The sequence below is a fragment of the Sturnira hondurensis genome, unplaced genomic scaffold (genome assembly GCF_014824575.4).
Source record: "Sturnira hondurensis isolate 20B ecotype Veracruz unplaced genomic scaffold, ASM1482457v3 Scaffold0000396, whole genome shotgun sequence".
NCBI classification, from domain to species: domain Eukaryota; kingdom Metazoa; phylum Chordata; class Mammalia; order Chiroptera; family Phyllostomidae; genus Sturnira; species Sturnira hondurensis.
This window is the reverse complement of record NW_028073027.1, coordinates 6,942,487-6,958,170: the sequence shown is the minus strand read 5'-3', so window position 1 is coordinate 6,958,170 and position 15,684 is coordinate 6,942,487. Positions and strand designations below refer to the sequence as shown.

Sequence of the window (15,684 nt, the reverse complement as noted above, 5' to 3'; positions counted from 1 at the left end):
GCAATAGGCCACACAGCTAATAAGAGGCTGAACCGAAGCCAGACCCAGAGCCATGAACACCATTGCTTGGTTTTTCATCCTGCAGTTAGACATATCTGGGTGTGAAATCCAGCTATTCTGTCTGCTTCATGGATATATGATGGTGGACAAGTTATTTAATTTTTCTAGTGCTCATCTTTTTGCTTATAGAATTGAGGGGGAAAAGAAATGATAATGTATAGTGACACATTAGCATAGTGACACATAAGACTCAATAAATGGCAATTGTGATTATTATTATGGCTGATACACTACCTACCTATATTCTTGGTGAGGAAAATTACTTTGCCAGTAAAAGGGTAAATTTGTATTTTCTAAAATTTCTGGGTATAGCACTGCCTTTATTATTAATAGGTTCTTACTAGTACCATTTATAGCTTTCAAATATGTAATGCCTTCTTACCTTTGGAAAAAACCTCCCACCCCAACTGTATTTCAGCACTCACTGCCATGTTTCTTCACTATTTATATTCTCCAAAGGTTTTATTCTCAAGCACCTACTAAGTGCCAAGTGCTGTTGCCACCTCACTTGTAAGTGAAACCATACTCTCAAGGCTACTTTCCTTGGTGAGTTCTCTCCCTTAAAGGGTTTGTGTACTCCCATTTCCACCCAGTCTGTATTCCCAGTGTTGTACCTCCTTCCATCCAATTCCTCACTTCCTGAAAATTACCAAATGCAACAAGCGTGAAACGGAATCCATCTTCATTGCAGACGGCAGCTGCATCTCATGAAAATCCCATTTTTGTTATCCTGTTTTCCATTTACCCAGGCTCCAAATCAAGAGTTTTCACTCCTCTCTCTCCTGTGCTTCCCTAAATGAAGCAGCCAAATCCTACTTCTTCTTTTACAACAGCAAATAACTCTTCGTTCTTAACGTTCTCAGTGCCTGCCCCTGACTCCAGATCCTTCACTTCACACCTTGATTCTCAGCCTCAGCTTCTTATGCACTGTCCTTGGATTTTAACTATTCTTCCCCCAACACATCCTGCTTACCACATTGAGAACAGTATTCCTAAAACAGTCACTATCCCTGCATGACTGACCTTACCAACATTCTGTGTTGAGGCCAGATTCCTCCACAATATTAGCCCAGGCTGTATCTTGCATTGTATCCCTTAGGAACCATGCTCTAGCCAAAGTATTTCTTCTGACCTTCTTGGACTTGCCTTTATTCTTACCCCCTTGTGGCTTGTAACATCCCTCTTGTTCTCCACAAATTCAAATCCCTCCTCCTCTCTATGGTGCTTAAATCAAATTCAACTTTATGACTCTCCACAACCTCAAATCCTTCCTGTCTATGGTACTCAAGTCAAATTCAACTCTTTCTATCCCTCTTCACTTCACTTGGGCCATTCTCTTGAAAATGATCAATTGGATTTATCCATAGTACTAGTTGCATTAATTCTTTGATATTTATCATTTATTTTATAGTATCATTTCCTTCTCAGTTATACAAATTTGTCTTTCAAATAAATGGTGAACCTTCTGGGGGCCAAGTTAATTTCTTATACTCTGTCTTCTTCTTTGCTTAGAAATGTGGCTAATGGTAAAAGCTCAATAAATATGCATTAATTTATTCCTAAACATTTTCTGATTGTATTTTAATTATCTACATGCTTAAAAATTTTCACAAATATACAAATGTGTATAATTCAATAAAGCAATTTTAATGAATAACTGCCAGAGAATTTTGCATGTCCCCTTTCCTATTGTACATTTTTAAGTTGTGTTTTATGTGTAAAATATGAAAAGACATATCATGGACTAATATGGCCATATTTTTTAATAAGCAACATTAAAAACTCAGTATCATTAGTTCCTTCCATGATGTTAAAGAAAAAACACATTCAAACTAGGACTCAGACAACATCTCTGCCAACCTCCAGGTGTCCTGTTAAGACAACAGGGGTTCAGTGTTTGGTAAAGATGAGAAGACAAAATCTGTCAATTTCTGATATTTCTTCTGCTCTACAATGTTGTTAAATATATGAGCAAAGGCAATGAGAATAAAGATGGGTAGATAACTCTTAGGAGAACTTAGGGATTCATCTGTTTACACTCTTATTTCACTAAAAAATACAAATTGCTGATTTTTCACTTATAATAAAATCACAAACATGAGGCTCACTGAATGAATATGTATAAGCAGACATGCTTAGTTGTAGCTAACAGCAGCTTGCATGCAAAAGCGAACAATGAAGATGCATGAAAATTAGTGGGTGTGTATGTGCAAATTACATTTTGAATGCTTTATGAATCAACCACAAATGCTTGGAAGTGAGTGTTAAGTGCCATTATGAAACCACATGACAAGATTTTTTTTTCCTACCAGTTTTCTCAATTCCCACTTGAATCCGTTTGGCTGGCTCTGTTATGCCTTGGAAATGATGTCAATAGAATTCTGAGATTGCTGCTAGGGAGCACAAAACATTACAGATCCTATAGAAACAGTGTGTTTTTACTATCTTTTTCATCTGACAGCTGAATTTTTGGCTTTATTCTATTTCTTTTTTAAGATTAGATGATCAGAGTCTGATAATATTAACCTGCATTTATACTCAAAAAGACAACCAATCGAAAACCTAAGAATTCAAACTGTATGCTTTTGATTTACACATACCAAATAATTAGTATGCCTAAACGCAAAAGTGTTCCTGAGTTATAAATTAATGTAGTTCGGAACCTAAACCAATAGAATTCCCAATAAAAACTTCTTCCTAGACTTAATTTCTTATCAAAAAAATTTTTAAGAAGCTTTTAATTACCTTGAAGCTGGAAATAGAAGTATTTTTCTTTGCATTTTTAAGAGTCTGGTTGACCCACTTAATTATAATTTCATCATTTACTTTTTCACCTTCTCCAAGATCTGATAACACATTTAATGTGTATCTGTAACAGAAAAGATGTATATTTGAGACTGAAAGGGGTGAAATTTGCCCCCACATCATTTATATCAATATTTAGATAAGTATTTAAGAAATATTTCAGTTCTACTAAATATTTCTAATTATAGTCTGGTATTTGCACTTAGTTACATTCCAAAGTTACAAAGCTCAGTAATCAGAAACAAAAACTATAATATGGCATTTAGAAATAAAATTTAAACAACTCCTCACAAAGCAGTTTTTAAGAGACATTGAAAACAGTGATTACTCCTAGAGATTTATCCACTTTTAAATGAAAAATTATTTGCAAAGAGATAACTGTCGACAGTAAATCATTTAACAATTAATATTTTCATGGTATATTTCTTCTGTTTGTTGTTCCTCAAAATGAATTAACATTTTAGTTCAAATGATTTGTTGAAGGAAACTCACAGTGTTGCTATGAACATACCAGCCCTTACCTTCTCATTAGCTGCCACACCAACGCCAGCGTAAGGGTTGCATTCCCCTCATTCAGGTCCTGCCCAGCAATGCCAACCAGGGAGAAGTTGGCCTTATTCTTCCCCAGGTCCACTGCATAGTTACAGTTTTCAATCTATACATAAGTAAAAGTGTTGGTATAAAAACAAATTTTAAAAGTTATACCTCTTGAATCTGCGTACTTAGTTCAGTCATCTGTAAGACAACTACGGTGATGCCTTAACTTTATATTACAGAATTTCATTTCATAATAACCCAGTGGAATTAAGAAAATAATGATTCCAACTTTAAAGCTGAAGATATCCAAAGCACTGAGGGTTTAACCTAGATAAACAACTGGCTGGAAGGTTTTAAGATCCCCTCTTACCTTGAAAGTCTTGACTGTCCAAGATCCCACAGCCTATTAGTGGCAAACCTGTGACTAAAAACAACCTAGGTTCCCTGAATTCTATTAATAGAGGTAATAAATACAGTTTTGTCTAAACTTAAAATTAAGGAATAGAGAAGAAATTGTTTCATTCACAGTTTAACGTCATCTGCAATATTTTTTATCTAGATCTTATTCATCCTCTGAAATTCCACGTTTAGCCCACTTTCTTCAACAAAGGCTTAATCTTAACACTACCAGCTGATAATAATCCAACCCTAGTCTGAACTCCTGATAATGCTTATTTTATAAGGCATATGCACCATCATATAGTTAACTTAGCATTTTATGTATCTTCTTTCACCAACTACAGCAAAGCTCCTTTTAAAGGGCAAAAACTATAACATGTACAAATCTATACCATATCCTCCCCACCCCAGCCCAGCACCCAGCACAGTGCCCTGTCTATAGTAAGAATCTGATGAATGAACCCAAGTAAATTATTTACACATATATATGATTTACATTACACACATATAATTTCTATGTATTTGAGTATTTTATCTCCACCAAAATTATAAGCTCTTGTAATCTTGTAATATATACTGGTGATACAGTAGTAAAAACTATTTAACACTTTTTAGAATAAATTAAACTTTAGTTAAGAAAAATACTGTCACTGGTGTCTCCTGATTTTCTTTACCAAACTAGGTGAGGCCTCACTACAAAACAATTCAATCTAGGGTACACAGAAATGTATTTCTAAGAATAAAAAAAATATTTCCAGAAAAGGTGAGAAAGGGGCCACCCAATAATTTGCACAAATAAATGATTATTGTTCTTTAAAAAAGAGAATTCAAATTCCCAAAGGTCAGTGTGTAACAAATAAAAATGCAAAAAAAAATCTTTTGAATCTGCTGTAATATCTGCTTAGTTCCCTTAATAAGTTAAATAAAATCTTTGATATGTATTAATTTTCTTAAAATAGAGGGAAATAAATACTATTCCAATGTTCTTTATTTTTCCTAGCAGTCATATTACAGCAGCACTTTAGTCTGCCTACTAGAAATACATTCTATAGAAATGCACAGATTTGAAAACAATGGAAGAGACTCCTACTTCATGGAAAACAGCATCAGAGCTGTTTAATTCACACTGTTACAGCATCAGAGCTGATGCTGTAACAGTGTGAATGGGGGAGAGAGATAAAACCCAGAATATTTTCCAATGACAGCCATTTCCTTAGGAAAATTTTCTAGCAAATCATAATAATCACTTATATTTAAGTGATTATATTTATATAATATAATTTTTTAATAGTTTGACCAAAATTCCTGAGAGGGATAATGGTCAGAAAGGAGGTAAGAGTTGCTAGTCTAGAGACCTAAGATACTAAATATGACAAGCACTGAAAGGAAAAATGGAAATGAATGCTAGCATCAGGGAAAGAAGTGTTCTAGGAGGAGAGAAAGAGGGAGAGGAAAGGAAGGAGGGAGAGGAGGAATGGGAGGAGGGAGGGGAAAGGGGAGAGAGAGGGAGAGAGAGTGCAGGAAGGAGAGGGAGAGGGGGAGAGAAGTCCAGGTGAGAGAGAAACATGGATTGGTTGCCTCCCCAACACCTTGACCAGGGTTCAGACCCACACCCAAGGTATCTGCCCTGAGCAGGAATCAACCTTTCAATGCATGGGGCAATGCTCCAACCAACTGAGACACCGGGCCAGGGCTTTTTGGCAACATTTGATTCTAAATTTGGCAAAGCACTTAAGCTCTGAAAAGATACAAAACTAAAGGAAGAATAAGAAATCAGGTTCCTAGAGGTAAGCCATGTTTATGGTAGTAGTTAACACTCTAAAAATGAATCTACTCCTTGAGAATGTAAATGCACAAACTTCAGAGCACTGGGCAAGAACAGGGACTTAGAAATTCTAAAGCTGTCAGGCTATAAGTCTAGGAGCCTGTAGAAGATAAAAATGAACACAAGAAAAGGGAAAAAAATGGAGGGTTCAGTCTCACAGCATTAATTGAAGAAATGATTACCAAGCACTTCAAATATTTTGAACAAAAGCAAAGCTTAAATCATTTGGAAAGTGAGAAAAATCATATAACGGGACACCGAGGAAATAATGAAGAAAGACTATTTAAGTGGTACAGCCACTTTACATATGAAGCAAAGTGATATCTGGTGATAAATGTACAAAGTCCATAAAATAAGTCCCTGTGATACTGGGTCTTGAAAATACTGCTCCTTTTTTAAACATCTTGAATTTATTTCAAGTCTTATGCTTCATTATATAAACAGCTAGTATCTGTTAAAAAGAAGCACTCCACCTATGATTCATTGGTGACATCTTATAATTAACATAAAAAATTCCAGGTGCCATAACTGGTTTAATTTTTGCTTTCCTGTTACAATTTGCACCTGAAAAACTGAAAAATCTTACGTGAAATTAGTTAACAAATTTTTCTGAATTCTACTTCCATGACTAGACTTGTAGACAAATCAAATCAAATTTAAAATGTAGGTATGTCCAACCACTAGATATATTGAAAAATATGAATATAAACCTCATGATCATGCTACTTATTTAACTAATTTTAATGTTATGATGTATTTCCTTCTGTCTTATTTTTAAAAATAGTTTTAAAGTATAAAGTCTGTACATGCAGATTTGTTCTAGAGATGTGAAGAAGTTTTTATAGAATGTATGTCTGCGGATATTTTAAACAAATTAGATTCATATGCATATATGCCACTTTGTACCCTGCTCATTTCCATGTCACTATTGGTAAAATACTTACAATGCCATTTTTCAAAAAGATTTTATTTTGCCCTGGCAGGCATAGCTCAGTGGACTGAGCACGGGCCTGTGAACCACACGATTGCGGTTCGATTCCCTGTCAGGGCACATGCCTGGGTTGCAGGCCAGTTCCCAGCAGGGGACTCACGAGAGACAACCATACATTGATATTTCTCTCCTTCTCTCCTTCCCTTCCCCTCTAAAGATAAATAAATAAAAATATTTTTAAAAAAAGATTTTATTTTATTTTTTTAGAGAGAGGGTAAGGGAGGGAGAAAGAGGTGGGGAAAAACCATCAATGTGTGGCTGCCTCTCATACGACCCCCACTGGAGACCTGCCCTGACACCCAGGCATGTGCCCTGACTGGGAATAAAACCAGTGACCCGTTGGTTCACAGGCCAGCACTCAGTCCACTGAGCCACCGCAGCCAGGGCTTAAAATGCTACTTTTAATAGTATACTCTACCTCACCTATGGGTGTACCCTTTTTATTAACCCATTATGAAACACCTAGATTTGAATTTATTGTTATGAGTATTTTGGCACACAATTTCCTGTCTTTTTCATTATTTCATCAGGTTAGGTAATAATTGAAAAACATTTTTTTCAACCAGCCACTTTTTGCTTTGTGGGAAAATGCCTAACCAAATGAGTCATACTAGACCAGGCTCAGTATTATTATTATTATTAATTATTTTAAATATATTTTATTGATTATGCCATTACAGTTGTCCCATTCTCCCCCTTCACTCCCCTCCACCCTGCACACCCCTTCCCCACCATTCCCCCCCTTTCGTTCATGCCCATGTGTCACAAGTTCTTTAGATTCTGTATTTCCCATAGTATTCCTGCCCTCCCCTGTCTATTTTCTACCTACTGTCTATGCTACTTATTCTCTGTACCTTCTCCCCCCTTCTCCTCCTCCCACTCCCCTGTTGCTAACCCTCCATGTGATCTTTTTAATTATATTTTATTGATTATTATCTATTACAGTTGTCATGATTTTCCCCCTTTGCTCCCCTCTACCTAGCAGCCTCCACTCCCTAAGGCAATCCCCCTACAATTGTTCATGTGCATGGGTCATGCATGTAATTTCTTTGGCTATTCCATTTCCTAAACTGTACTTTACATCCCCATTGCTATTCTATAACTACCCTTTTATACTGCTTAATTCCCTCACCTCTTCACCCATTCCCCCAAACACCTCTCCCAATTGGCAACCATCAAAATATTCTCTGTATCCGTGATTCTGTCTCTGATCTCCTTGTTTGCTTAGTTTTCTTTTTCAGATTCAATTGTTGGTAGATTTGTATTTATTGCCAATAAAGTCCCTTTAACATTTCACATAATGGTTTGGTGATGATGAACTCCTTTAGTTTTTTTCTTGTCTGGGAAGCCCTTCATCTTCCCTTCAATTCCAAATGATAGCTTTGCTGGGTAGAGCAATCATGGCTGTAGATCTCTGCTTTTCATGGCTTTGAATATTCCTTTTCCAATCCCTTCTAGACTGCAAAGATTCTTTTGAGAAATCATCTGACAGTCTTATGGGAATTCCCCTGTAGGTAACTAACTGCTTTTCTTTTGCTGCTTTTAAGATTCTCTCTTTATCTTTAACCTTGAGCATTTTATTTATGATGTGTCCTGGAGTGGGCCTCTTTGTATTCATCTTGTTTGGGACTCTCTGAGCTTCCTGGACTTGCATGCCTATTTCCTTCACCAAATTAGCAAATTTTTCTTTCATTATTTTTTCAAATAAATTTCCAGTTTCTTGCTTTCTCTTCTCCTTCAGTCACCCCCATGATGCACATGTTGAACCTGTTGCAGTTGTCCCAGAGACTGCTTATACTATCTGTGGTTTTTTAATTCTTTTTTCATTTTTCTTGTTCTGATTGGTTGTTTTTTGCTTCCTTATGTTCCATAACATTTGATTTGACTCTCAGCTTCACCCACTCTACTGTTGTTTCTCTGTAAATTGTGCTTATTTCAATTAGTGTATCCTTAATTTCTGACAATCTTTTTAATGCTGCTGAGATGTTCACTAAGTTCCTTCAGCATCCTTATAACCAGTGTTCTAAACTCTGCATCTGATAGATTGCTTACCTCCACTTTGTTGAGCTCTTTTTCTGGAATTTTGATCTGTTCCTTCATTTAGGCCATTTTCTTTGTCTCACTTTGGCAGCCTCCCTGTGTTTGTTTCTATGTATTAGGTAGAACTGCTCTGACTCTGTGTCTCAGTAGTGTGGCCAACTGTAATGGGTATCCTGTAGGGTTTGGTGGCATAGCCATCCCTATCACCCAAGCTGGGTACTCAAGGTATGCCCTTCATTTGTAGAGCTGAGTTCTTGTAGGTGAGCCTTGGTTGTCACTGGCAGGTCAATGGGAGGAATTTACCCAGGCCAGTCAGCTGCAAGGACTGGCTGTGACCACTGAACACCAACCTCTGCTCTCCATGGAAGCTCAGCTGTGCAGAGGCAGGGTGATGGTGCTCCAGCGTGGTCTGTAGCTATCCACTAGGTGTGCTGGCCCTAAGGTTTCCTGGGTAGTATGGGCTAAGGTCAGCTCCCACCTGTGTTTTATGCAAGGCCACCCTACCTTTGCTATAGAGCAATCTGAGATGGCTCCTACTTGTGCTGGACTTGGAGATCCCCAGGCAAAACCAAGCTGTGAATCTAGTCTGGCTGCTGCTAGTGCTGAACCAGGGCTCACTAAGGCCAGCAGTTGTTGAGAAGATTTAGAAAGTTGTGCAGCATGAATCAAGACCAGATATTCATACGAAAAAGCAGCTTGGGTGGGCTGGTAAGTTGGATGGGGAGGAGTCTCTGGGGATCTCCAAGCTCGGTCAAACAGTGTTAGCCAGCTTTCTGGCTCTGTAGGGGGAAGATTTAATAAAAGGACAATGGCCTCTGTTCACTTTGATGCCACACACTTCAGTTTCTCCCTCTACACCACTGGTGCCTTTCAAGGTGCTAACCCACTGCTGGAGCTCAGAGGCAGTGAGTCTGAGTAGGTGATTCCATAGGTGGGTTCTTGGAAGAGGAACTGCTTGGGGCTCCATAAGTTTCTTCCACCAACTCAATCCCCGCTGGTTTTCACCGCCAGAAGTTGTAGGGACTTATCTTCCTGGCACTGGAACCCGGGGTTGTGAGGCCTGGTGTGCAGCTGAGACTCCTAACTCCCGAGATGTCCTTTCAAATTTTTATTCACCACACATGGGTGTGGGACTAGCCCATTCTGTGTCTGCACCTCTCCTACTGGTCTGAATGGATGTGGTTTCTTTAATTCCATAGTTGTCAGACTTCCATTCAACTAGATTTCTGATGGTTCTGAGTGATGGTTGTTCCATATTTTAGTTGTAATTTTGATGTGGCTGTGTGAAGAGGCAAGCCATATCTGCTTATGCTGCCATCTTGACTGGAAGTCCCAATAAGCGGAATTATTAAATCAAAGGACTTTTTGAAGATTACTGATATGTATTACCAAACTGAATCTAGAAAGATTATACAATGAACATTTCCTCTAACAGTGAATGAAGTACAATCTAATTATATCTTATATTAAATTGCATTTCTTATGTATTATTCATTGTTCTTTTTCTGTAAACTATTCACTCATATTGTCCACTTTACTGTTCTATTATAATTTTAGTGATAGCAATCACATTTTAGAAGTTGATTTGTATGAACTATTTATGTTAAGGATATTAACTATTTGCCATATTTATTGCTAATATGTCTCCAAGTTTATTATTTGTTTACTTTTTAATTTTGCTTTCTTTTTGTACACGTAAGTTTAGCAGTCTCTTGGCAAAATTCTATCCTTTCTCAAAGGCTAACTCAAAAACCACCTCCTGCATGAACCCTCTCACGATGAATGTAGCCTGTAGGCTTTTATTCCTTAGAAATCATAATATTCACTTTTGTGTACACTGTGCTGTACCATAGTTATACTCATATCTCCCTAACTTGCTTAGGGCTTCCTGAAGACCAACTCCATGCCTTGTACTATTTTATATCTTGCATTGCCCTGTATAAGTATTCAATAAATATGTGTTGAAAAATGTTAACAAAAACCCAGTGAAGATTCGGCAAGTTCTGGCAACTATAAAACAGTAATGCATTTATGATGCATCTTAGAGAACATTAATTAATACAACCTGCTAAAGAGAAAAATGGGTATATAAATTGTCTCTGGGGAAACTGCCTTCATCCTCCCAAACATTTATTAAAGCACACTTGTAAAAAGGCTATTCAGCTTAAAACATTTGGTTTGAATCAGAACTGTGGGAAGAGATCACACTTTACTAAGCTTTGCAAGAACTTCTGTTTTACACTGGAATCTTCTGTTTTACATTGGAACAACAACAACATTATTGCATTCACCTTCTTCATGTTCCCTCCAAGGGCAGGATAAGGAGGTTTGTTAACATGGCTCCAGTTGACTGGCACGCGGATCATTTCATAGAGCTGGAAGATCACTAAAGCATCTGTGAGATCACTAAAACAGGAGGGAAAGAAGGTGAGGGCAGAGGAAATGCTGGCATTACCTCATTTTATTAAGCACACTGGAAATGGGCTTATGTCTTTAAAAATACAAAACAGTCACTTAATGCTTAAAGGAGGACAGGATGCATCATTTGACCCAGAACTGCTAATCTAGAAATCTGTCCAAAATTTTTCATAAATGTTTACAGACCTATACAGGTACAGGGACATTCACTGCCATACTATTTATAAACCTGGGAATGACTTAAAGACCTGGCAGTAGAGGGCTGCTGAATAAACGGTCATTCCATGGACTTCTGGGCCACCATAAGACACAATGAGGCAGATTTCTATGTCCTAACATGAAAAGCTTTATAAGACATATTATGATTACAAAAGCAACTGGTGGAACACTGCATAGTTTGTTATTTCTCAGATTTATTTTCAAAATTGAGAGCATTTAAATACCTAAATGTGCTATGGGCTGTTAACAGTGATTATCTCTGGGCCAGAAAAAAAGGAATATGGGAAGGTTAGGAACAGATAATCGTGCTTTATTTTAGTCTACATACTTATTTCCTAAAACTTGTACATTGGAAATGGAGTTCACATAATGCTTATATATTATGACTTTAAAATTTTTTTAAGTGATTGCATAAAAATCACAATAACTATGCTATAGGCAGCTGTTTGTATTAAATAATGAGGGTTAAGTGGAAGGAATTTATGAGCAAGTAGGAGTTACTGAAGTAAGAATTAGTACTATTTTGAATTCAGAAACACATGTTCTCCTGAAGTGCTCAAATTATGTCTATTGAGTCTGTTTTCAATTCTGTATGCTAAAGACACAAAAAAATAGCAATTGATCTTAAACTCGCTATATGCAGCTATATAATGAGGCTTTTCTCTCTCAATAGCTTGTTCACTGAGTTATGTTTAGCTAAGATTCATATTAAAGCTACTTTGCATCTCTGAGCACAGACCATATGCCAGTGAAGGGGGCTTGGCCTTGCTGGGCAATGGAGGCAGAAAGTCTATTATGAAGGTAATTAAGAGCCGACTAGGTTTCCTATAAACATCATGAAACATTTTGCATTAAAAAATCACTAAAGTATTTATATAGTTTCTGGAATCTCATCTATTTCATGAATTTTTCTTTTTTACTTTAAACAAATTCACTCTTATTTCTGTGTAATCTGGCATTATTATTATCCATGTTTTGCAAATAGAGAAACTGAAACCAAGAGAGTTAAAATGACTTCCAGAGAATTCAAGATGTGCCCCAGAACTAACTCGTCACAGAAAAATTCTAGGACTAATACTTCTTAAAATATATTTAATAACTTGTTTAGATGAGAGAACTTTCAGTTAAAATAATCTACATTATTCTAATGCTTTGGTTTGGTTTGCATTTGATATACTGTAGATGGGGAGCTAGAATTACTTACTGGGTTTAGGAATATGAGCCAGGCACAAAGTCATGGACACGTGGTTCTGGAGGCAACTGAACCTCTAGCGATTGTTTTTCCATAAACAGTGATTCTCTTTAAGGTCCTATTACTTTTGAGAATTTTTTGAATTCTCTTTCCCAAGAAAAAGTTACATATGCCTAGAAGCCTTGTGTCGGCATTTCAGGATCTAACTACAAAAAAATCTTTAAGAAATTTGGTCAATTCTCCTCTCTACTGTCAACCATAGAGAACTCTAGTGTTCTTGACATTCATGAACAAGTTACCATGAGTTTCCACAAATCTTAATCCCCTGGTTTTAAATTAATTTTGTAATCAAAACAGAAATAGATACCCATTGTAAAACAAAATACCATACTTATGTTACTAAGACTAAAAATAAGTCTCCTCACTACCCTCAAATGCTACTGCACAGGTTGCATAGTTTGGTATTTATACCTCCAGGTTTAAAAAAAAATCATACACAAATATGTATATGCTCAATTTAAAATAAAAATAGGGTCATACTAGACCTGTTATTCTTTTCTATCAATTATATTATAGACATTCTTTCCAATGTCCGTAAAGATCTAGTCACCCCTTGCTGCCAGCATTTGAGTCCTTTAGTGCTCTGCTACTAGGACAGGATTTCCAGTCTAAATAACGTATATCTCTTGTCATTTAGCTGGAATTTACATATCCTCAAGAGTTTATCAAATATGAGTCTATCACATCAAAGCCAGTTACCATAACCAGTACTGGTTTTAGATTTTAAATAATATTTTGAATATACACCAAGAAGAAGAAATTACTCCATCATAAATCCTCAATTAGCCAGTGAACTTGTTCTTTTGTGCCATTAATCTTCAGTTCAAATTTAAATAATAATTTAGTTAATGTTTGTTAAGGCATTTCCTTGGTTGTGCAAATTATCAACATGTTTAGTTAATTAGGCCTTTTTTCTTAAAAATATATAATTAGCTAAAGCTTAGTTCCTTTTCCTTTTTGAAGCCAGGCTGGTAGATCCTGTGAAAAGACAGTAGGAAGGTTTCCCTTTGAACCACACCTAGAAAGACACATTTTCATTAGCATGACCAGAGAGCACAAGAAATGAGTCAGTAAAACATGTTCTTAGTCCTACTAAAATTAATAATGTATTGTCAATTCTAAGAAAGAAATAATAAATTATAACAATGAGGGAACACAAGTTATTTCTACAAATGAGAAAAAATATACACAACAGTCATAGCTGGTGTGGCTCAGAGGACTGAGCACCAGACTGTGAAACAAAAGGTTGCTAGTTCGATTCCCAGTCAGGGCACATGCCTGGGTTGTGGGCCAGGTCCCCAGTAGGGGGCACATGTGAGAGGCAACCACGCTTTGATATTTCTCTCCCTTTCTCCTTTCCTTTCCCTCTCTCTAAAAATAAATAAATAAAATCTTTAAAATATATATATGTATATAGAACAAAATGTAGTATAATTGAGGTTTTGGCAAAAATGAATAGAATGTGACTGATAATGAAAAATATTGACATAATGATAAGAATTATTTATAATACATTACTATTCTACTCTGTTAAAATGGAAATAATTTATTGTTGCAAACTCCCCTGCTTGGTTTCAGAAGCTGTAACTGCTCCCCCCCCCCCCTTGGCTAAGGCTGAGTGAAATGCCTTGGGACCATAAGCCATTAAGGAGGCAAAGCTTATCTTCCAAACAGAGGCGCCACCTCTGCCCCCTTTAATTCACCCTGCTTTGCCTAGGGCAGATAAGTACTTAGTCAACAATGGATAAGATTCCCTAAGGGAATCTTATGGTCATGATGGGGCCATCAGGGAAGACTTGGGGGACTATAGAAAAATGGGGTGATGGATCCTCGGTCCTTGGCTTTGACATAGCCTGAGTCCTCATCCTCAGTCCTTGGCTTTGACATAGCCTGAGTTCTCATTCTGTCTGTAAAAGTCTCTTAATCTCTTGGCTGCCTTACTTCCCCCGCCTAACTTAAGCCTGAAACAATGCCAACGGGTGGGGCAGCCCTGGGCAAAAACAGGCAGATCAGGCCTAAGAAAGAATGCATAAAATCATATGAAACCTGCTTTGCTAATGCCCTCAATTTAAATGATAAGGGTCCAAGCCTAAAATGAGTCTGTTTCCCAAAGTTTTATGGCCCTTTAGCTATCTGACTTTGACTCAGAATAAGCCCTCATAGTTCTTTGAATCTTATCTATTGTTTGATCCTTACTGTATAACAATGATTGATGAGCTTTACCTGTATTCCTGTGCAAATTGAACCCAATAAAAGCCCACTGTGGAACAGGCTCAAGGCCCTTCTCCTGTGAGAGACTGGCCACCTTTCCTCCCCAAGCAGATCCTGTCTTGGCAGATTTAGTCTCATCCATGGCAGAAGGTGGGGGGGGGCGGGGGGGTTTCTGGGTGAACCCCCCCCACAATTTATTTTCCTGATCAATAACTATAAAACAGTAAGATGGATTATCTTTTCCAAATTGTTTATATCACCAAGAATTATAACTAATATTATCATACTATCTTTTTTAAAATGCGATTCTTTTAAAATCCATTCCATTGCCAGTTCCCATCATTCTGTGATTTTTATAAAATGTTCTCATGTAAAGATACCTGTAGTTTGAAACTAGAAAAGCTGGATGCTCATCAGAAAGCTGAAACACAATAAAAATATTTACCTGTACAAATGATTAATGTATGGGTTGACCCCCAAGGAATTCATCCAGTTTCGAAATGTCCTCTCTTCTTTGCTCTCCCCTAGAGTAGATACAAGTTCACACTGATGATTCAGGTCAAAAGGAATCAAGAACTGCATTTTAAACCATTCAGGCAGGTACAAACTGGCCACACATACTTTGCCATGGTTCCTATGGTACTACAAAATTTTGAGGGGGGAAAAAATCTCTTATTGCCAAAGTCCCTTTTTTCCCCCTCTGTCTAGAAAGCCTCTATTTGCTCTAAAATTTTCCATCTAGAGTTCCTTGATGTCTGTGAACTACAGAGCCATGGGTTTCTCTGTCCAGAAAAGTAACAAATAAGCCTATGTCGTCACATATGTAGAATTACATGCAAAGGGATTGGCTAAAAATTAATAGAAGAAAATCTATTAGCAGCCAAGGTAAAATCTGCATATTAAACAGAAATAGAGAAGCTACACTTT

The 15,684-nt window shown here is 37.0% G+C and overlaps 1 protein-coding gene across 2 annotated transcripts in view; it reads right to left on the bottom strand.

Annotated features, from left to right (window-relative positions):
* Positions 1–15,684, bottom strand: part of PLS1 (plastin 1) — a 102,135-nt gene that overhangs the window by 5,863 nt on the left and 80,588 nt on the right. For both annotated transcript variants that reach the window (XM_037040245.1, XM_037040254.1), the window contains exons 11-14: positions 15,203–15,281; positions 10,949–11,063; positions 3,387–3,520; positions 2,806–2,929 (exon numbers count right to left, since the gene is read on the bottom strand). In XM_037040245.1, the coding sequence (XP_036896140.1) occupies positions 2,806–2,929; positions 3,387–3,520; positions 10,949–11,063; positions 15,203–15,281 (452 nt within the window). The remainder of the gene's footprint in view (positions 1–2,805; positions 2,930–3,386; positions 3,521–10,948; positions 11,064–15,202; positions 15,282–15,684) is intronic.